The following is a 22,436-nucleotide window of genomic DNA, read 5'->3' on the forward strand; positions in this document are numbered from 1 at the left end:
CACCTCGGCCTCCCAATCAGGCGTGAGCTACCGTGCCTGGCCCTGGTTTCCTCTCCTTTCTAATGGGAGCAGCAATCCCCCCAGTCCAACCCCCCGGGGGATGCATGGGTAGCGGGGGCGTCCTGTCTTAAGTGTGAGCCATCTCCCTGCAGCGTGGCCATCCAAAAGCTGTGGCGCTCTGCTTGGGGGCGCTCTGTAGCCTTTGTTAGCTGCACAGATCCTCAGGCTGGTGGTGGGACTTTTGCTTGCGTTGCCCCAGTTTGTGCCACAGGGAAAGAGAATCCAGCATCTCTTGTTAAAGCACCACCTCGAGTAGTCCGTATCCTGCCCTGAGCTTTAGATTTTATTTGTCTGAGTTATCTGGTTGATCTTGAAATGTTGAATTAAGACTCCTTTCCCATTTCCTGCACATTCTGAGAGAATGTGTCAAGTCCAGGGTTGGCAGCTTTGTGTTGGGGTGAGGGAGGTGAGCAGGCAACCAGGGTCCCCAGACCGTCCCCTCAACAAATGCCTGCTGAACACCGGACTGGCGGGCCCAAGGCCATCTTGGACTCAGGGTGAACTCGTTCCTGTTTCCCTCTCACTCCTGGGACTCAATCCCACTGAAGCTGGGTTTCTCCTCTAGAAAGAATGGCCACCTCCCCAGCCTTCCCTGTGCCAGGGTAGGGCAGTGAGCATCACCAGGGGCAGCAGATATGCACCTATTGTGCTGTCTTCAGGTGTAGTCTGTATCCTGTGGGAAAGGCAGGTGGGTCAAGAGACTTCTTTTTTGTTTGTTTGAGACGGAGTCTTGCTCTGTCAACTAGGCTGGAGTGCAGTGACACAATCTTGGCTCACTGTAACCTCCGCCTCCTGGGTTCAAGTGATTCTCCTGCCTGAGCCTCCCGAGTAGCTGAGATTACAGGTGCATACAGCCATGCTCGATCAATTTTTGTATTTTTAGTAGAGACGGGGTTTCACCATGTTGGCCGGGCTGGTCTCAAACTCCTGACTTAAACTGATTCACCTGCCTTGGCCTCCCAAAGTGCTGGGCTTACAGGCATGAGCCCAAGTTGTTGAGCCCAGTCTGGGCAACAGAGCAAGATCATGTTTCTTAAAAAACAAATGAACAAAAACAATTATTTTAGTTTGACTCACATTATTTTTGTTGGAAGTTTACACATGGGGCATGTAGGGACTTTACAGGCAGGGACCAATTACTTGGTGACAGTACATACCCAATAGGATTTTTGTTTTAATTTGGACAGGATCTCACTATATTGGCCAGGCTGGTCTCAAACTCTGGGCTCCACCGATCCTCCCACATCAGCCTCCCAAAGTGCTGGGATTACAGGTGCGTGCCACTGCACCAGCAGGATTTAAAATGTCCAGGAAAGTCAGTACTGTTTGTAGCTCCATTTCTTAGTCACTCTGGGATGTGAGTTTTGATCCTATATTTGGCCTTGTTACAGGTAATCAAAGATAAAATTACCTCCCACGCAAGTACAGGATGTCATCACACACAGCTGCCTGGTGGATGATGTGACTCCCACCCTCCCAGGAAAACTCTCAGCTCTTGCTATAAGTTGCCATCAGCCTTCCCAGGGCATGAGGCAGATGTTAGGTTTATGAAAACTTGTCCGAGATACATTTACATGTGTTCTTTCCTTCAGCCTGGTATTTTCTTTGCAAGTGTCTTCCTGGTTGTATGAGTAAAAGCAAGCAGCCTCCGACAGCATGACCTGCGCTCCCTCAGGGACAGTGTTGACCTTGGGCAGCACTAAGTCATTGTTAGGTCTGGAACATCATCAGTCTTCTTGAAATGACAAGCAGAAATTTTAACTTCAGGCTGGGTGTGTGGCTCACACTTGTAATCTCAGCACTTTGAGAGGTTGAGGCAGGAGGATCACTTGAGGCCAGGAGTTTGAGACCAGCCTGGCCAACATAGTGAAACCCCGTCTCTGTTAAAAATACAAAAGTTAGCCCGCCATGGTGGCCCACACCTGTAGTCCCAGCTACTCAGGAGGCTGAGGCACGAGAATTGCTTGAACCCAGGAGGTGGAGACTGCAGTGAGCTGAGACTGTGCCACTGCTGAGCTGAGCTGATGCCACTGCACTCCAGCCTGGGTGACAGAGTGAGACTCTGTTTCAAAAAATAATAATAATAAATAAGTTAAAAAACAAGGCTGGGTGCAATGGCTTGTGCCTGTAATCTCAGCACTTTGGGAGGCCAAGGCAGGTGGATCACCTGAGGTCAGGAGTTTGAGACTAGCCTGGTCAACATGGTGAAACCCCATCTCTACTAACAATACAAAAATTAGCCAGGCATGGTGGCGCACACCTGTAATCCCAGCTACTTGGATGGCTGAGGCAAAAGAATCACTTGAACCTGAGAGGTGGAGGTTGCAGTGAGCTGAGATTGTGCCACTGCACTCCAGCCTGGGTGACAGAGCAAGACTCTGTCTCAAAAAAAAAAAAAAAAAGAAAGAAATTTTAATTTCAAGTATGAGGATGACTTTAGTGTATCAGATAATGAATATGATTTTACCTTTAATTTTTCTTTTTTTTTTTTTTATTATCTCCGGTAGTGGCTATAAACAAACCTTTAATTTTTTTTTAAAGATACAGCATCCTGCTTCTTTCTGCCCCTATACAAATTACCAGAGCAACTGCTGCTATGGGATTAAATTAAAGGAATTCTTAAATGGTTGACTACTAACCCAGTTGCAGAGATTGAATATGGAATTTTGTAGTGATTTATTATAATCCTAGTTTTTGGAAGAAAATTTGCATCACTTAGCAGATATTTAAGATGCTTATAACATTTCATTTCCCCATACACATAAATATGCATTATGTCAGGCATTGGAATGTTTAGCAAACTAATGAAATTTGTAATTTAATTTATCAGGTCACAGCATTTAATGAACTATTCAGTGTCAGTTTATGCCATTAGGTAACAAACAAGATTACATTATTCAGTAATTTATGCAGAAAAGTATTTTATGAATAGTAAAGCATCAAATAAATGCCACTTTTTGTTTTAAAATAATATGTTTAAGAAACAATCCTAAGGGGAGAAGGTCTGCTTTGTCGAATAAAGTAATTAAAGCATTTTTTTTAAAACAGAAGAAAAAATAAAGACAAAACAGGGACAGGCAGGAAAATGTCAGTGTGTTTGCATCAGCCAGGCTGAGCTGTGCTTCAGGAGCAAGCCCCAGATATCAGCGACTTCACACAGTGAACCGTGGCCCCGCTCCGGGGAAGTTGGCACTGCATCTGCCTTCTTCCAGGGCAGTGGTCCTCCAAGTGGTGGCTGCCTGATCCCTCCTGCTTTGCTCTGCGGCTCCACCATCTTGGTTCCTTCTGCTCAGAGCCCGTTGCCAGAACTGGTTGTGGGATCCTGCCTAACTCTAAGGGAATGTGAGGGAGCCATGGAGTGTTTGGGGAGGGCAGTGGTCTCTGCACCACATTCACCACATCCTGACCACCTCTTCTGTGGAACAGGCTCACAACTCATTCATCCAGGTAGCCCGGGTGAGACTCTGAGGCAGGAAAGCCCTCAGTTCAACTTTGTCATCTTTAACCTGTCTCTTCAGTTTGGAATAAGCTGTTTTATACACTGGAGCACATCGTCTAGCAGTCCTTTCTATATGTTCTGAAAGGATGTTGGATGTGTCATGTGAGCTCTGTGTTCTGTGAGCAGTGTTGTTGCTGCCAACTCTGAGATGCTGGCCCAGTGTGTTTTTGTCACCACGTGACTCTGTTAGCATGATCACTGCTGCCTGTAGTTCTTCTTAGAGCTAGGTTGAAGACTAATGCAAAATTGTTTCTTAATTAGCATTTGTTTCTTAGCTATTTCTAGAGTTGCTGCTGAAGGTACTTTATTTTGACTGGTACTGATCTTTGCATACATAATATTAGAGTTCCAGGGAGTTCTGTTTAAACTCCCTAGTAAAATATTCTGATCAAGTACAAGATCAAGGGAGGAGAAAATACAGTTAATTCCTGGAATAGAGAAATTTTTCATCATTAGAAAATACACAAAGGAATAATGATAATTTTTTATAGCAGTGAATTAAATTTAATATGCTACGGCCCGGCCGCCCGTAGCATATTAAAAGATTCCCAGCATCATTCCTTAGCAGGGAAAGGCAAATTAAAACCACCACAGGATACAACCTCCCTCCTAGAATGGCAGTCATGGAAAAGGTTCAAGGGTGCAGGCAGCCAGAACTCACAGACATGGCTCTGGGCGTGAGCATGGGACAGCCATTCAGGAAACTGGTAGTTGAAAGTGAAACAGGGCCGGGTGCAGTGGCTCAAGCCTGTAATCCCAGCACTTTGGGAGGCCGAGGCGGGTGGATCACGAGGTCAAGAGATCGAGACCATCCTGGTCAACATGGTGAAACCCCGTCTTTACTAAAAATACAAAAAATTAGCTGGGCATGGTGGTGCATGCCTGTAATCCCAGCTACTCAGGAGGCTGAGGCAGGAGAATTGCCTGAACCCAGGAGGCGGAGGTTGCAGCGAGCCGAGACCGCACCATTGCACTTCAGCCTGGGTAACAAGAGCAAAACTCCGTCTCAAAAAAAAAAAAAAAAAAAAAGTGAAACAGGCCAGGCACAGTGGCTCACACCTGTAATCCCAGCACTTTGGGAAGCTGAGGCGGGTGGTCACCTAAGGTCAGGAGTTCAAGACCAACCTAGTCAACAAGGCAAAACCCTGTCCCTGCTAAAAAAAAAAAAAAAAGAAAAAAAAAATGCCAGCTGTGGTGGCGGGTGCCTGTAATCCCAGCTACTTCAGAGGCTAAAGCATGAGAATCACTTGAATGTGGGAGGTGGAGGTTACAGTGAGCCAAGATTGTGCCAGTGTACTCCATCCTGGGTGACAAAGTGAAACTGTCTCAGAAAAAAACAAAAATGAAACAAGTACCTATCCTATGGCTAGCAAGTCTACTTCCAGGCATTTATTCAAGGAAATCAACACATGTTCAAAAAAAAAAAAAGGCTCCCACGAGAGTGATTATCGCCATGTCGCTCCTAATAGTGCATAGTTCATCAGCAGGTGAACGGAGAACCTTGCCTTGTCATGTGCTTGCAGTGAAGTCATGTGTGACGATGAAGACGAGTGGCACCGTGGTAACACTTCCCTGCATGGCGCTGCGTGAAGGAAGCCCGACGCCAGAGCATGCATGCTGCGATTCTGCTCTGGGAACCTCTAGTATAGACTGAACTCACCTGTGGGATAGAAGTCAGTTCAACAGGCTGGGCACAGCGGCTCACGCCTATAATCCCAGCACTAGCCTGGCCAACATGGTGAAACCCCGTCTCTACTAAAAATGTAAAAATTAGCTGGGTGTGGTGGCAGGCGCCTGTAATCCCAGCTACTCGGAAGCTGAGGCAGGAGAATTGCTTGAAGCCGGGAGGCTGAGGCTGTAGTGAGCGGAGATCATACCACTGCACTTCAGCCTGGGCAACAAAGAGAGACTGTCTCAAAAAAAAAAAAACAAAAACCCAGGAGGCAGAGGTTGCAATGAGCCAAGATTACACCACTGCACTCAAGCCTGGACAGCAGAGCGAGTCTCTTGTCTCAAAAAAAAAAAAAAGAAAAAAAGAAAAAAAGAAGTCACTTCAGCAGTTGCCTCAGGGTAGAGGGCATTGACCAGAAGGTTGTTGAGGGAACATTTTGGGGTGACAAAGTTGTTTAAAACTTTGGGCGGGTGTGGTGGCTTACACCTGTAATCCCAACACTTTGGGAGGCTGAAGAGGGTCGATCACTTGAGGTCAGTTCAAGACCAGCCTGGCCAACTGGTGAAACCTGTCTCTACTAAAAATGCAAATATTAGCTGGGCATGGTGGCACATGCCTGTAATCCCAGCTACTTGGGAGGCTGAGGCATGAGAATTACTTGAACTCAGGAAGTGGAGGTTGCAGTGAGCTGAGATCACGCCACTGAATGCCAGCCTAGATGACAGAATGAGACTCTGTCTCAAAAACAAAACAAAAACATCGAATTGGACTTAGCCCTGAAGATCTGTGCATTGCGCTGTAGGGAAAGTCTCAGAGGTCAGAGGTTGCTGATTCCGAGGAGCCAGGCTGACCTGGGTCCAAATTGCAGATCCTCCTCTGCCTCCTTGACTGGCTGCCTCCTGCCACGCAGCCCTCAGCAGATCTCTTTCTGGCCGAGTCCCAGTGGTCTCATGGGCAAAGTGGGACAATACTCACCAGGTGTCATTGCTGTGGGGTTTGAGATGAGTGTATGAAGACCTGGCTGACAGCCTCTCCACAGCAGCTACTCAGGAACTGTTGACTGCTGTTCTCTTAGCCAGACTATTATCAGATGTAATTTCTATTTTTAAAAAACTTCAATTTCCTTTCCTCTTAAAATCAGTCTCAATAGCAATGAGAAAGAAATAAAAATGAATATTATTTGGGAGACTTGGTTTTTTTTTTTGTTTTTTCGAGATGAGGCCTCAGTCACCCAGGCTCAAGTGCAGTGGCACCATCGTGGCTCACTGCAGCCTCGACTTCCTGGGCCCAAGCGATCTCAGCCTCCCGAGTGGCTGGAACTACAGGCGTGCGCCACCATGCCCAACTCATCTATGTATTTTGTAGAAACAGTCTCACTATGCTGCTCAAATTGGTCTTAAACTTCTGGTTTTAACTGATCTATCCCCCATGACCTCCAAAAGTGCTAAGATTACAGGTGTGTACCACTGTGCCCAGTCAGTTTAATTCTAATTAAGATCCAGATTATCTGTAAATATGAGTTCCCTCTCTCCAGATCCAGAATTTACTGGCATTAGTCGCATGTCCGAGGAAGCTGGCGATGGGACCCACATGGAGATACTAATCCCAGGGCTTGGTGGTTCAGGACACTGCTGACAGCATCTTGACTGCTTTGCCTGTTGCCTGGAAGGGGTGCTGTGTGGCACCTGGCAGGTGGCAGAGTGGCCAGAGGCTGTCATAACTCATGAGTTACGATGTCCTCAAGCCCAGCCACATCCACATAGCTGATGCAGATGGACTGGGGCAGATCAGATGACTTAGTGTCCAAGTTCAGTTGCAAATGCAGCTTCCTTTCTTTCTTTGAAGTAGAAAATCAAAGTTCATAGATTAGGTGAAAGATTAGTCATTGTACAAAACGTAATTACGATGTGTGTACTTTTCTTTGTCTATAGGAGCTGTAAAGTTGACAAGCTTGGCATGTGGAAATCAGCACATCTGGGCCTGTGATTCCAGGGGTGGAGTCTACTTCCGTGTAGGGACTCAGCCTCTCAATCCCAGTCTCATGCTTCCAGCCTGGATAATGATTGAGCCACCTGTCCAGGTAAGCATAAGTTAGCTGGTGGGAACTCACTCTTCAGTAAGACAGAAACTGAGGATGCTGGGACTGGGGAAAAAGATCCCCACAGCCTCTAGAGGCCTCCCAGCAAATGCCAGGAGCCATGCCCCCAGGGTCTCCACACTCTCGCTCACGGACATCACAGTTGGAATTCAGTATTTGTGAAGTTTAGAGCTGAACAGATTGTTACAGATTAGGAGTCAACACGTATTTTTTCTCTTTCAAAATTAAAATATTTTGTTTCTGACTTTTTACTAAGTGAATTTTACTTTTAAAATCTGCCTATATATATTGGAACCTCTATTTTATAATAATAACAGTGATAATAAATCAGTACCCAAAAGTATAAAGAAGAAAGTAAAAGTCACTTCGATTCTTGTCATGGAGAAAATGCCAAGTGCCTCTCCCGGTTTGTTGAAGAAATTCCATTTCCTGCCTAGCCCACCCCTGGCCAGCTCCTGCCGCGTTTCAGCTGACAGCACATCCCAGGAGAGGGTCTGTGTTCTCCTGACTCTTCCAGCCCTCAGCTCACAAGCAGAAGTCTGATTTTAATGTACTATCTAGTTACCCTTGAAGATCCCACCGACGTGGTTCCCAGGCTGAATAGATTTCTGTTGCAGTTCATAACTAGGGGCTGTGGTTTTCTGTTCTTTTTTTTGTTTTTTGGGTTTTTTTAGGGGCTGTGGTTCTCTGACACTTGTTTTCCCAGACTCCTGCTAGGCCCCTTTGGTAACTGCTGGGAAACAGGTGAAGGTGCCGAATGTGGACGCAGCAGTGGGGAGGGAGGAATGATTCCTTGTTGGGCAGAGAAACCTTCAGTGGAGTCACAAAAGAGATAAAGTCGGGTAAATGCCTTTGTGGGTAACTATCCACGTTCTGGGCATGGTGAGGCCTCAGGGCTGAGGACACCAGTCCTGCCCACCAGCCCTGGGGAGTGTGGCTGGTGGGAAACCCTTTACTGAAATCAGCATTCGGCTCCAGAGCTCTGTGGAGGCCACCACTAGCAGTCATGGCCACAGGGAGGCTTCTCGTTTTCGTTGGTGGGTCTTCCTCCTCCACAGGTTTATGGGGATGATAATGTCTCTGACAGCACTTTGCAAATGATACAGCACTGTGCAAACATGAGGTTGTACATAATGAATTATAACGCAGGCTCCCTTATCCCTCACGGACAGTGACGTACTCACAGTGGTATACAGAGAGCAATCCGCCCTGCAGAGAGGAGCCTTTTTGACTGCCATTGTTCAGCACTACTGGGGTGCAGTGAGGATGAAAAGCAAGCTGCTTGTTGTTAGTTTCATTATTGTTCTTAAATTCTCTGGTTACCTTCACCCAAGTGGACTCCTCTGACACATCACTGTCAATACGTTCCTTTTTTTTTTTTCTAATCCTTTATATTCTTCCTTTTAAGTTATAAAAGGAAGTAGCATAAAAATTCAGCCTTCTACAGTATGCAGCTCAGGGTTTCTAGCATATTCACAGAGTGTGCAAGTTAGGACTAGCCAATTCCAGAATGTTTCATCACTCCAAAAAAAAAAAAAGAAAACCCTTACCCATTAGCAGTCACTGCCTGCTCTCACAGAACCCCCAGCCCCTCCGCCCATGGCAGCCACTGATCTACTTTCTAGTTCTATGGCTTTGCCTATTCTAGACATTTTATATAAATTGGATCACATAATATGTGGCCTTTTTTATCTGACATCTTTCACTTTGTATCATGTTTCAGAGTTCATCCATGTTGTAGATCTATCGGTTCTTAATTACTTTTTTCCACTAAATAACAGTTCTGTTGTATGGATAGGCCACATCAGTTTATCATTTCACCAGTGGATGGACATTTCGATTGTTTCTGCTTATTGGCTACTGTGAATAATGCTGCTGTCAGCATCTGTGTCCAAGTCTTTAGGGAGGATGTATGTTCTCAGTTCTATTGCGTGTCTGCCTGTAAGTGGAACTGCAGGTCATATGGGGATTCTGTATTGAACTTATTATTAATATTTTGATGAAGTCTCCCTCTCGTCCAGGCTGTAGTGCAATGGGGCGATCTCAGCTCACTACAACCTCTGCCTCCCAGGTTCAAGTGATTCTCCTGCCTCAGCCTCCCCAGTAGCTGGGACTACAGGCGTCTGCCACCACACCTGGCTAATTTTTTTTTTTTTTTCCTTTTTTTTTGAGACGGAATTTCGCTCTTGTTACCCAGGCTGGAGTGCAATGGCGCAATCTCGGCTCACCGCAACCTCCGCCTCCTGGGTTCGGGCAATTCTCCTGCCTCAGCCTCCTGAGTAGCTGGGATTACAGGCACGCGCCACCACGCCCAGCTAGTTTTTTGTATTTTTAGTAGAGACGGGGTTTCACCATGTTGACCAGGATGGTCTCCATCTCTCGACCTCGTGATCCACCCGCCTCAGCCTCCCAAAGTGCTGGGATTACAGGCTTGAGCCACCGCGCCCGGCCGCTGGCTAATTTTTGTATTTTTAGTAGAGACGGGGTTTCACCATATTGGTCAGACTGGTCTTAAACTCCTGACCTCATGATCCGCCTGCCTCAGCCTCTCAAAGTGCTGAGATTATAGACATGAGCCACCGCGCCCGGCCACGTTGAAATTTTTAAGGATGTCAAAGTATTTTTCACGGTGGCCACACCATTTTATGTTCCACCAGCAAGACACAAGAGTTTTTGTTTTTCCCATCCTCACCAAAAACAAATTGTATCCAATTTTTTTTTGTTTTGAGACAAAGTTTTGCCTTTGTTGCCCAGTCTGGAGTGCAATGGTGCAATCTTGGCTGACTACAACCTCCACCTCCTGGATTCAAGCAATTCCCCTGTCTCAGCCTTCCAAGCATCTGAGACTACAGGCATGTGCCACCATGCCCAGGTAATTTTTTTTGTAATTTTGGTAGAGACGGGGTTTCACCATATTGGCCAGGCTGGTCTCAAACTACTGACCTTTGGTGATCCACCTGCCTTGGCCTCCCAAATTGTTAGCATTACAGGCGTAAGCCACTGCATCCAGCCCTTATTGTTGAGTTTTATATAAGAGTTCTGCCGGACGCGGTGGCTCAAGCCTGTAATCCCAGCACTTTGGGAGGCCGAGGCGGGTGGATCACGAGGTCAAGAGATCGAGACCATCCTGGTCAACATGGTGAAACCCTGTCTCTACTAAAAATGCAAAAAATTAGCTAGGCATGGTGGCGCGTGCCTGTAATCCCAGCTACTCAGGAAGCTGAGGAGGGAGAATTGCCTGAACCCAGGAGGCGGAGGTTGCGGTGAGCCGAGATCGCGCCATTGCACTCCAGCCTGGGTAACAAGAGCAAAACTCCGTCTCAAAAAAAAAAAAAAAAAAAAAAAAAAGAGTTCTTTTTTTTTTTTTTAAGACATGGTTTCACCATGTTGGTCAGGCTGGTCTTGAACTCCCAACCTCAGGTGATCCGCCCACCTTGGCCTCCAAAGTGCTTGGATTACACGCCCAGCCATAAGAGTTCTTTATGTATTCTGGGTACTAGACCAATATGAGATATATGCTTTGCAAGTATTTTCTTCCATTCTGTGCATTGTCTTTTACTTTCTCTATGATCTTTGATGCACAAATATTTTTATTTTTATGAAGTCCAGTTGATTTTTTCTTCAGTTGCTTCTGTTTTTAGTTGCCTAATCTAAGGTCACAAAGATTTACCCCTGTTTTCTTCCAGTAGTTTTATAGTTTTAGCTCTTACATTAAATGCTTCATCCATTTTGAGTTAATTTTTGTATATGGTATGAGATATGTATCCAAATGAATTCTTTTACATGTGGATATCCAATTGTACCAGCACCTTTATTGAAAAGACTATTATGTCTGCATTAAATTATTTTAACACCCTTGTCAAAATCAATTGATCATAAATATAAGGGGTTACTACTGCACTCTTAGTTCTATACCAGTGATCTGTGTGTCTTTCCTTATCCTACACTGTCCTGATTAGTTAGCTTTGTCGTAAATTTTGAAATCAGGAAGTATGAGTCCTCCAACTTTTTCTTTTTCAAGATTGTTTTGGCTATGTATGAAGTCCCTCCTACATCCATGTGAATTTTAGAATAAGTTTGTCAATTTCTGGGAAAAAAAAGTAACTGGAATTTTGAAAGGAATCGTGTTGAATCAGTAGAACAATTTGGAAAAGGTTCCAGTCTGTGAACATGGGATTTCTTTCCATTTATTTAGATCTTCTTTACTTTCCTTCACCAATGTTCTGTAGCTTTCAGAGTATATGTTTTATACTGGTTTTGTTAAGTTTATTTCTAAGTTCTTTATTTCTTTGGATACTATTGTAAATGTAATTGTTTTCTTCATTTTCAGATTGCTCATTGCTAGTATAGGTTTTTGTATATTGATCTGGTGTCTGGCAACCTTGCTAAACTTGTTTATTGGGTCTAACAAGTTTTTGTAGATTCCTTTGCATTTTCCATAGATGAGATAATGGCTTCTGATATGGGCTGCCAATAGAGATAATTTTACTTCCTCCTTCCTCTCTGGATGTATTTTATTTTATTGTCTTGCCTGATTGCCCTGGTTGGAATTTCTAGTACGGTGTTGAATAGAAGTGGTGAGAGTGGGCATCCTTGTCTTGTTTCTGATCTTAAGGGGAAGGCATCCAGTTTTGTACCATTAAATGTGTTGTGAGCAGCTGGGCAAGGTGGCTCATGCCTATAATCGCAGAACTTTAGGAGGCTGAGGCAGGCGGATCACCTGAGGTCAAGAGTTTGAGACCAGCCTGACCAACATGGAGAAACCCTGCCTGTACTCAGAGTACAATATTAGCCGGGTATGGCAGTGCATGCCTGTAATCCCAGCTACTCGGGAGGCCGAGGCAGGAGAATCACTTGAACCTGGGAGGCGGAGGTTGTGGTGAGCTGAGATCGCCCATTGCATTCCCTGGGTAACAAGAGCAAAACTCCATCTCAAAAAAAAAATACACACACACACACACACACACACACACACACACGACGCGAGCTTTGTGTTTTCTTAGGTTCCCTTTATTAAGTCGAAGTTCCCTTCTATCTCTAGAAGGAATTCCAGGAGTTTCTTTCTGTTCCTAGTTTATTGAGTGTTTTTTATGATGAAAGGGTGTTGGGTTTTGTCAAATGCTTTTTCTATGCCTATTGATATGGTCATGTGGGTTTTTTCCTTTATTAATATGATACATTGTACTGGTGGAGTTTTATATGTTGAAACACGTTTTCATTATTTTCATTCCTGGGATAAATCCCAGTTGGTCATGACATGTAATCCTTTGTATGTATATGTTGCTGGCTTTGGGTTGCTAAAGTTTTGTTGAGAATTTTGTGTCTGTATTCATGAGAGATATTGGTCTTTGGTTTTCTTTTCATGTGTTTGTCTGGTTTGGGTATCAAGGTAATGCTGGCCTCGTAGAATGCATTGGGAAGTGTTTCCTTCTTTTCTGCTTTTGGAAAGATTAGTGTTATTTTTTAACATTTGTTAGAATTCATCATCCCATCCATTAATTCATGTAGCCATGTAGGCCTCAGCATTTTTTGTGGGAAATTTTTTTGATTACTGGTTCAATCTCTTTATTCGTTATAGGTCTATTCAGATTTTTTTTTTTTTTTTTTTTTTTTTTTGAGATGGAATCTCACTCTGTCACTCGGGCTGGAGTGCATTGGCATGATCTCAACTGACTGCAACCTCCATCTCCCTGGTTCATGCAGTTCTCCTGCCTCAGCCTCCCTAGTAGCTGGGACTACAGACATGCACCACCACACCTGGGTAATTTTTGTATTTTTAGTAGAGACAGTTTCACCATGTTGGCCAGGCTAGTCTTGAACTCCTGACCTCAAATGATCCACCTGCCTTAGCCTCCGAAAGTGCTAGGATTATAGGCATGACCCACTGTGCCCAGCCTATTCATTCAGCATTTTCTATTCTATTTCTTCTTCTTCTTCTTTTCTTTTTGAGATGGAGTTTCACTTTTGTTGTCCAGGCTGGAGTGCAATGGCGCCATCTCAGCTCAGTGCAACCTCCGCCTCCCAGGTTCAAGCAAGTCTACTGCCTCAGCCTCCCAAATAGCTGGGGTTACAGGCATGTATCACCACACCTGGCAAATTTTGTATTTTTAGTAGAGACGGGGTTTCACCATGTTGGTCAGGCTGGTCTTGAACTCCTAACCTCAAGTGATCCACCTACCTCAACCTCCCAAAGTACTGGGATTACAGGCATAAGCCACTGCGTCTGGCCTGTATTTCTTCTTGATTCAATCTGAGTATTTTATTTTTTCTAGGAATTTGTTCATTTCATCTATTTTATCTAATTTTTTGGGATCCAATTGTTCATAGTATTCTTCTGCAATACTTTTTATTTCTGTGAAGTTGGTGGTAATGTCCCCTCTTTCTGATTTTAATAATTTGACTTGGCTGGGCACAGTGGCTCACATCTGTAATCCCACTTTGGAAGGTTGAGGCAGGAAGACTACTTGAACCTAGGAGTTCAAGACCAGCCTGGGTAACATAGCAAGACATCATCTCCACCAAAATAAATACATAAATAAAATAACCTGGACCTGGTAGTGCATCTGTAGTCCCAGCTACTCAGGAGGCTAAGGTAGGAGAATTGCTTGAGCCCAGGAATTCAAGGCTGCAGTGAGCTGTGATTGCCAGTTTTATTGCCAGGTGCCACTGTACTCCAGCCTGGGCCACAGAAGACTCGAATAATAACAGTAATTTGAATCTTCTCTTATTTTTTCTTAGTCAGTCTGGCTAAAGGTTTGTCAATTTTGCCACTCTTTTCAAAATACCTCCTTTTGGTTTTCGTGCTTTTTCTCTGTTGTTTTTCTGTTCTGTTTCTTCTATTTCCACTCTGTTACTTCCTCTACACATTCTTGTGCACAGTGCTTTGCTTGATGGAGATATTCCTCTGGTAGCTCCAAGGAATATTTGTCACAATTATCACGTACATGTGGAAGACCTGTGGTAACATTGGACAATAAAGTTTGTAGGATCCCAGTCCAGAGGCAGGCCAGTGTTAGTAAAGGGCTGCTGAGTGCAAGAGCAAGATTTGCAGGACATGTTGTGGCAAAGAAAGTTGTTGAGTGGGTTGAGCGCCCGTATGCCTTGCCTCCTCCTTTTCCTAGCAAGCCAGAGGCCAGGATGCAGGAGAGGAGGGCAGGCAGGGAGCTGCCAGGCTCAGCCCTCAGTGGGGCTGGAGCCACCCTTGCCTCGGCTTGTGTGCACCTCTCTGCAGCCATGAGGATCTAGCAAAAGGGTTACATGAAGAACTGTGTCCAACCACAAATTCCTGTCCCTGTCTCCATGTAGACTCTAGAATAACTTCTTTTTTTTTTTTTTTTCTTTGAGACAGAGTTTCACTCTTGTTACCCAGGCTGGAGTGCAATGGCGTGATCTCGGCTCACCGCAACCTCCGCCTCCTGGGTTCAAGCAATTCTTCTGCTTCAGCCTCCTGAGTAGCTGGGATTACGGGCACATGCCACCATGCCCAGCTAATTTTTTGTATTTTTAGTAGAGACGGGGTTTCACCATGTTGACCAGGATGGTCTCGATCTCTCGACCTCGTGATCCACCCGCCTCAGCCTCCCAAAGTGCTGGGATTACAGGCTTGAGCCACCGTGCCCGGCCGACTCTAGAATAACTTCTAAGAAGCAGAGCTAAAATGGGGGAAGAGAACTTGGCTTAAAGTGCTCTATTGACTGTGGTGATCAACAGCTTTGCCCAGGAAAATGGCCAAAATAGAACAAATTCACATGAAAGGACCTCAGAGCTGTGCTCTGAATAAAGTAGTGATTGCTAAATGGGATGTTAAGCATTAACTATTTCAGGTAGTTCTGCTGAATAGAGCCACATTTTCTCATTCAGTTAGCTTTTAGTGTGCTATAGAAGACATTCACTTTGCCATGGATTCTGTAGATACAAACTGCTTTTCAAGTTGGTTCCTGTGGGAAAGAAATCAGGCTTCACATGAGCATAGATCTTTCTACTGCACTTTGCCAAGCACTGCCTTATCCTTAACCCTTTTTTACCCCAGAAAATAGGCAAGTCAGAAACTAGAATAGTTCTCCCTACTTTACAAGGAAATCTGCTACCCAGACAGTTGATCAACTTGCCCAGGAACCCAAACCTGGTGTGTGTCAAGCCCAGGCAGGGACCCAGGCCCCCAGCTCACAGGTGCTGCCCCTGCTGAGGCTCCCCTGGGCTGAGGAAGGCGCTTCTCCCGGGCTGCTGGCACTGACGGTTGTTTGCTGAGATCAGAAGTGAAGACAGGCTTTGCTGCCATGCAGTCACCTTGTGCCAGGCTAATGCCTGAAGCACACCTATCCATCGGTCTTCACATCAGCCTGGGGAGTGGCTGCTTCTGTCCCCATTTGACAGAGGAGAAAACCCTAGCTCAGAGGTTCAGAAGGTTACCTGCAGCCTCATAGCAGTCAAGCAGTAGGACTAGGACATAGACCCAGGTGTGTGACACCTGCCTCTGCCCTTCCCATGGCTCTGAGTCCACGGCCTGGGCCAGGACCATCTACAGGATGGCAGCAAGCACCAGGTTATGGCAGCATGTCCTAGGCTCAGGGACCTCACACGTGGTATTTTAGGACAAAGCCTACACACTCGAATCTTTAAATGGCAGAGGGTACTGAAAATGAGTCCAGGAGTGAGGAGAGATGGGGGTTCACTCACAGGACTGGCATGTGGGATGAGCTGGTTGACTCTGAGGATTGGAGAACGGGTGGGTTCATATTTTGATTATGTTTAACGTCTTTCCACCTTGTTTTATTTGTTCTTCGACTTGAGCTTCTTCATCTGCACAGAGGATGTATTTGCACTGGAAATAGAAATGGAGGCAGGGGATAGATACTCATGGCACATGAATGAAATGAAGCCACAGAAATCTTAAAATTAGTATCAGCTTCGCTGTTTAGTTTCTCTTATTCTCTTCTCTGGGAAGATACCCCTCCTGTAGTAGTTTTGCAGTAAAGTTTTAACAAAGTACTCAAAACAAATGGCTCAGTTTTCAGACTTGCTAACACTTGGAAGGGTTTGAAGAAAATATCGATAGTGTGTTTACCATCCTCAGAGTCTGGAGTTTGCTGTTTGAGTTAGAGAATTTTCTGTCCGTGTTAGAGGTACCTCTCACGCAAGCATAGTTGGTGTGAATTCTCTCATTCTGTATGCTCCATGTGCTTGAGTAGAAGAGGTGTCTGTTCGTACTGTGCTTATGGTGGATTCTGAAATGGAAGCTATGGTGTGCTTCCAATTTTGTAAAACAAAACTAAAGTCCCACGAGGCTGGGTGCAGTGGCTCATGCCTATAATCCCAGCACTTTGGGAGGCAAAAGTGGGAGGATCACCTGAGCCCGGGTGTTCAAAATCAGCCTAGGCAACATAGTGAGACCCCATTGCTACAAGTAATTTAAAAAATTAGCCAGGTGTCGTGGCTTAGACCTGTGGTGCCAGCTACTTGGGAGGCTGAGGTGGGAGGATCACTTGAGCCCAGAAGATCAAGGCTGTAGTGAGCTGTGATTGCACCACTGTACTGCAGCCTGGGCAACAGAGCAAAACTCTGTCTTACTCAATTAATAAACATAAAAAATACATGGGGAGAAATGGCAGATATAGGTGACGGGATGGAGAGAGTAAACCACCTTGCCATGTATGTACCTATACAGCAGTCCTGTATGATCTGCACATGTACCCCAGCACCTAAAGTACAGTTAAAAAAAAAAAGCCATCACTTAAAAATGAATTTAAAAATAAATAAAATAATAATAAATAAATAATAACTTCCCACTGAAAACCTAGAAGAAACTACAGCAAAGATGACTATTTTGATCCAGGGATTATGAGTGATTACAGTACTCTTCTGTATTTACCATATTTTCCCATTACGGACAGAAAATTTTTTTTCATAATCGGGGAGAAAAATATGTGTATTTTACAGGGGACCCATCTTCTGTGGGTCGGTGAACAACCTTTCTTCTCCAAGGCACGTCTCTGACCTACCCAGCTCATATAAAGCTGAACCCTAGTAGGTCCCTCCTTCCCTCTCCCCCAAGATTTTAGAGCTAGGAGGAGACTGGAAAACATAACCTTGCCACTCAACCTCTGCAGGTGAGAAAGCAAGACCTGGCAAAAGCGAGGTTCCTGGTCTCAGGGTGGCCAGTGGTTGTGCCTGGACTCCTCAGCCCCTCATCTTCAAGGCCCACAGTATACAGAGCAGTGGCAAAGGCAGTCCCAACCAGGGATACTCACAGGCTACCCTAGAGATACACATGCAAACTCCTGGCCCCTGTGCTTCTAGAGCTGCAGGCAGAGTGCCATAACTCCCGCTGGAGAGGGCCTTGGCGTGGTCAGAGGATCTCAAAGGAGGCGGCACTGGTACAAGAAAGGCAAGTAGCAGTGTGGCAGCAGGATAGAGGGTGTTCTAAGCAGAGGGGACAGGAGGTATAGGCACTCAGCAGAAGTCGCCCTTGCCCAGGGTGCAGGGAGGGGCTATACTGGGAGGCCAGCACAGGCCGGAGCAGGGAGTCCTGATCTGATACATTGGCATTGCCCCTGAAAAGCTCAAAGAGCTTGAAGCCAGGCAAGTGGCCTGGTTAGACCATGTTTGAGGAAGAAGCCTGTGACACAATTTCCTGTGACCAGCCAGGGGGTCTTCTGCTGGATGGATCACATGCACCCATAAGTAGGTCATATACCCAGGAGTGTTTTGCCTCAGATACGGAGCAGAACTAGCCTGACACTAAATGCAGCACTGGTCCCACCTACCGGAGTTTCAAAGCAAGACTCTGAATAATCAAACTGTTTCAGAGTAACTTAACAGCTTCTCAGGACAAAGCTCAAGAATATTTACAGATTGCAAAAATATCCAACATCAACAAGGTAAAATTCACATGGACAACCAATTAACATTTACCCGGCAAGCAGAGAAGCAGGAAAATACAACTTCCAATGAAGAGGGAGGAAATCCATTAGTAGGAGCTGACCCAGAAATGATACAGATGGTAAGATTCATAGACAGGACATTAAAACAGTTGTTACAAGCTGATGTATTCAAGAAGCTAGTAGAGAGATTCAACCTGTTATGCAGAAAAATGGGAGATACAAAAACTTCAGGCTAGGCAAGGCACACAGCGCTCACACCTACAATCTTAGCACTTTGGGAGGCCGAGGTGGGCAGACCACCTGAGATCAGGAGTTCAAGACCAGCTTGACCAACATGGCAAAACCTCATCTCTACTAAAAGTACAAATTAGCCAAGCGTGGTGCTGCACACCTGTAATCCTAGCTACTCAGGAGGCTGAGAAAGGAGAATCGCTTGAACCTGGGAGGCAGAGGTTGCAGTGAGCTGAGATTGTGCCATTGGCAGCCTAGGTAACAAGAGCGAAACTCCATCTCAAAACAACAGCAACAACAACAACAACAACAACAACAACAACAAGACCCCTGCAGGCTGGGTGTAGTGGCTCATGCCTGCAATCCCAGCACTTTGGGAGGCTGAGCTGAGAAAACTTCTTGAGCTCAGAGTTCAAGATGAGCCTGACCAAAATGACAAGAACCTCACCTCTAAAAAAACAAAAACAAAATTTCAATCAAACTTGTAGAGATTAAAATTGCAGTGTCTGAGCTGAAAAATACACTGATGAGATTAATGGCAACATAGAAATTGCAGAAGAAAGAGTAGTGAGCTTGAAGACACAGCAGTGAAAAACCCATCCACACTGAAGCCCAGAGAGAAAACAGACTGGCAAATGTTCAGAGAATCGATGAGCACAGACCCCTTCAAGTGGCCTCACATAAATTAAATCAAAGTCTTAGAAGAAGGAAGAAGGGTGACAGGAAAAAAAGATTTAAAGAAGAAATACAGCTGAAAGTTGTCCAGATTTGATGAAATAATTATGCTGAGTCAAGATGCCAGACAAAGAATACATACTGTATCATTTTGTTTATAAAAAATTTGGCCAGGTGCAGTGGCTCATGCCTGTAATCCCAATACTTTTGGAGGCCAAAGTGAACAGATCACTTGAGCCCAGGAGTTTGAGACCAGCCTGAGCAACATGGCAAAACCCCATCTGTACAAAAAATACAAAAAGTAGCTGAGTATGGTGGTGCACGCTTGTGGTCCCAGCTGCTTGGGAGGCTGAGGTGGGAGGATCCCTTGAGCCCAGGAGGCAGAGACTGTAGTGAGTCATGATGGCTGTCACTTCACTCCAGCCTGGGTGACAGAGCAAGACCCTGTCTCCAAAAAAAACCTCATTTATATAAAATATTTTAAAATGCTAACACAGGCTGAGTGTGGTGGCTCACGCCTGTAATGCCTACAATTTGGGAGGCCAAGGTGGGCAGATCACCTGAGGTCAGAGGTTTGAGACCAGCCTGGCCAACATGATGAAACCCCATCTCCACTAAAAATACAAAAATCAGCTGGGTATGGTGGTGTGCACCTGTAATCCCAGCTACCCAGGAGGCTGACACAGGAGAATTGCTTGATCCCTGGAGGCAGAGGTTGCAGTGAGCTGAGATAGCACCACTGCACTCTAGCTTGGGAAACAGAGTGAGACTCCATCCCCCCACCAACAAAAAGAAAGAAAAGAAAAGAAAAAATAAAATAAGAATGTTTCGGAATGGTTAAAAAGAAAGAAAGAAAGAAAGAAAGAAAGAAAATGCAAACACAGATCAGTGCTTACTCAAGGCCTGACAGAAATTTCAAAGGGGAGATGTGGCAGTGGCTTAGTAAGTGTATGCAGATGTCAAAGCTTACCTAATTATGTACTTTAAATGTGTGCATTTCGTGGTATGTCAGCATACTTCTGTAGAGCTGTTTTTGTTTTTGTTTTTTAGAGACAGTCTCACTCAGTTGGCCAGGCCGGAGTGCAGTGGAGTGATCATGGCCCACTGTAACCTCAAACTCCGAGGTCAAGCCATCTTCCCATCTCAGCCTCCCAAGTAGCTAGGACATTACAGGCATGCACCACCACGCCTAGCTAATTTTTTTTAAAAAAAGATTGTATAGACATAGTCTTGGCGTATTGCCTAGGCTGGTCTTGGACTCCTGGCCTCAAGCAAGCCTCCTACCATAGCGTCCCAAGGTGCTGGAATTACAGAGAGCCACCATGCCTGGCCTCTGTAGAGTTGTTGTAAATATTAAAATGTAAACAAAAAAATTTAAATGGGCTAGGGATGGTGCCTTATCCCTACAATCCCAGTACTTTGGGAGGTTGAGGCGGGTAAATTGCATGAGCTCGGGAGTTTGAGACTAGCTTGGATATTATCTCTATGAAAATAAAAAAAATTAGCCAGGGTGGTGGAATGTGCCTGTAGTTCCAGCTACTTGGGAGGTTGAAGCTGCAGTGAGCTGTGATCATGCCAGTGCACTCCAGGCTGGGTGACATAACAAGACCCTGTCTCAAAAAAAAATTTTTTTTTTTTTTTTTTTTTTTTTTTGAGACGGAGTTTCGCTCTTGTTACCCAGGCTGGAGTGCAATGGCGCGATCTCGGCTCACCGCAACCTCCGCCTCCTGGGCTCAGGCAATTCTCCTGCCTCAGCCTCCTGAGTAGCTGGGATTACAGGCACGTGCCACCATGCCCAGCTAATTTTTTGCACTTTTAGTAGAGACGGGGTTTCACCATGTTGACCAGGATGGTCTCGATCTCTCGACCTCGTGATCCACCCGCCTCGGCCTCCCAAAGTGCTGGGATTACAGGCTTGAGCCACCGCGCCCGGCTAAAAAAATTTTTTTTAATGAACGTTATAGGATACCCTACATTGTGTTGGATTTGCAGAGGGAACAGAAATGAGTGAAGCTGGCTGAGCATGGTGGCTCACACCTGTAATCCCAATACTTTGGGAAGCCGAGGCAGGTGGATCACCTGAGCTCAGGAGTTTGAGACCATCCTGAGAAACATGATGAAACCCCATCTCTACCAAAACGACAAAAAATTAGCCAGCTTTGGTGGATCACACCAGTAATCCCAGCTACTTGGGAGGCTGAGATGGGAGCACTGCTTGAGCCCAGGAGGTGGAGGTTGCAGTGAGCTGAGATCATGCCACTGCACTCCAGCTTGGGTGACAGAGTAAGACCCTGTCTCAAAAAAAAAAAAAAAAAGGAAATGAGTGAAGCTGTTTTTGGAGTTAAGTGACTAAAAGTTAAATGACCAAAAGAAGAGCAGGGCAGGAGGTTATAGATGCAACCATGAAAAAGATGCAGGCCCCAGGGGGCCCAAACCTGGTTTCTGTGGACGGACAGTATTTGAACTGGGACTTCAGACTCAATGGGCATTTTCAGTGACCAGCAAGTAAAGAGGTTTGGCCCAGTGTTTCTGAGTAGGGAAGAGTGCTCCTCCCTGCTGCCTGGGAGGACTGTCTGCTGCTGGGGACCACCCTGAGAACTGTGAGCCATTAGCTCCGTGGGCTTCTAGACTCCACATCCTGGCAGTGAACCTCTAGGAGTGAAGGACGCAGAAAGGGTGTTCTGGGAAAGAGAAGATTTGAGATGTCATTTGGGTCATCTTTGGAGGATCTTGACTCTCAGGCTGAAGAGGTTGTGGCTAATTCCATGGGCAGTGGGTGTTATTGGAGGCTCTTGAGCAGGGCCTGACAGGACCCAGATGGGGAAGGTCTGCAGTGAGCTGTGGAAATTCTTTGGCCTGATTTGCTGGATTCATGGTGTACATCTGTGGGAGGCAAGGTTGGAATGGAGTGGACATGGGGACCCTGACATGGATTGTTTTGGGGCAGAGGAAGCCAGTTCATGCTGGCGACCCAGCCTGGGTCTGTTATCTCATTAATCCCCTTCTGCTGACTGGACCTGTCACCTGTACAGGTGCCTCTTGGTCACCCTGATCCAGCCTCACTGAGCCAGCATTGCTTGTGTCCACGATGCGGCGAAAGACTTCCTTCCCAGCTGGCCTGCGTGCAGATGCCTTGCAGAGGCAGCAGTGGGGCGCGGTGCTCAGGGAGACTGCAGCATGTCGGAGCCCTGCCAGCCAGGACTGTTCCCAGTCGTGGCCAGAATCTGTTACTTGGAATCAGAAGAACTTGAACTAATACTGGTTTTTGGCCTGTGGATTCAAGTGACCTTGGAAATGTTGCTTAAACTCACTGGCCTCTCA

General features: G+C 45.7%; 1 protein-coding gene across 3 annotated transcripts in view; it reads left to right on the forward strand.

Annotated features, from left to right (window-relative positions):
• TECPR2 (tectonin beta-propeller repeat containing 2) overlaps positions 1-22,436 on the forward strand; it is a 133,887-nt gene that overhangs the window by 94,053 nt on the left and 17,398 nt on the right. For all 3 annotated transcript variants that reach the window (XM_003933371.4, XM_010343958.3, XM_074394327.1), the window contains one exon: positions 7,163-7,311. In XM_003933371.4, coding sequence (XP_003933420.3) covers positions 7,163-7,311 — 149 coding nt within the window. The remainder of the gene's footprint in view (positions 1-7,162; positions 7,312-22,436) is intronic.

Source organism: Saimiri boliviensis, chromosome 2 (genome assembly GCF_048565385.1).
Source record: "Saimiri boliviensis isolate mSaiBol1 chromosome 2, mSaiBol1.pri, whole genome shotgun sequence".
NCBI classification, from domain to species: domain Eukaryota; kingdom Metazoa; phylum Chordata; class Mammalia; order Primates; family Cebidae; genus Saimiri; species Saimiri boliviensis.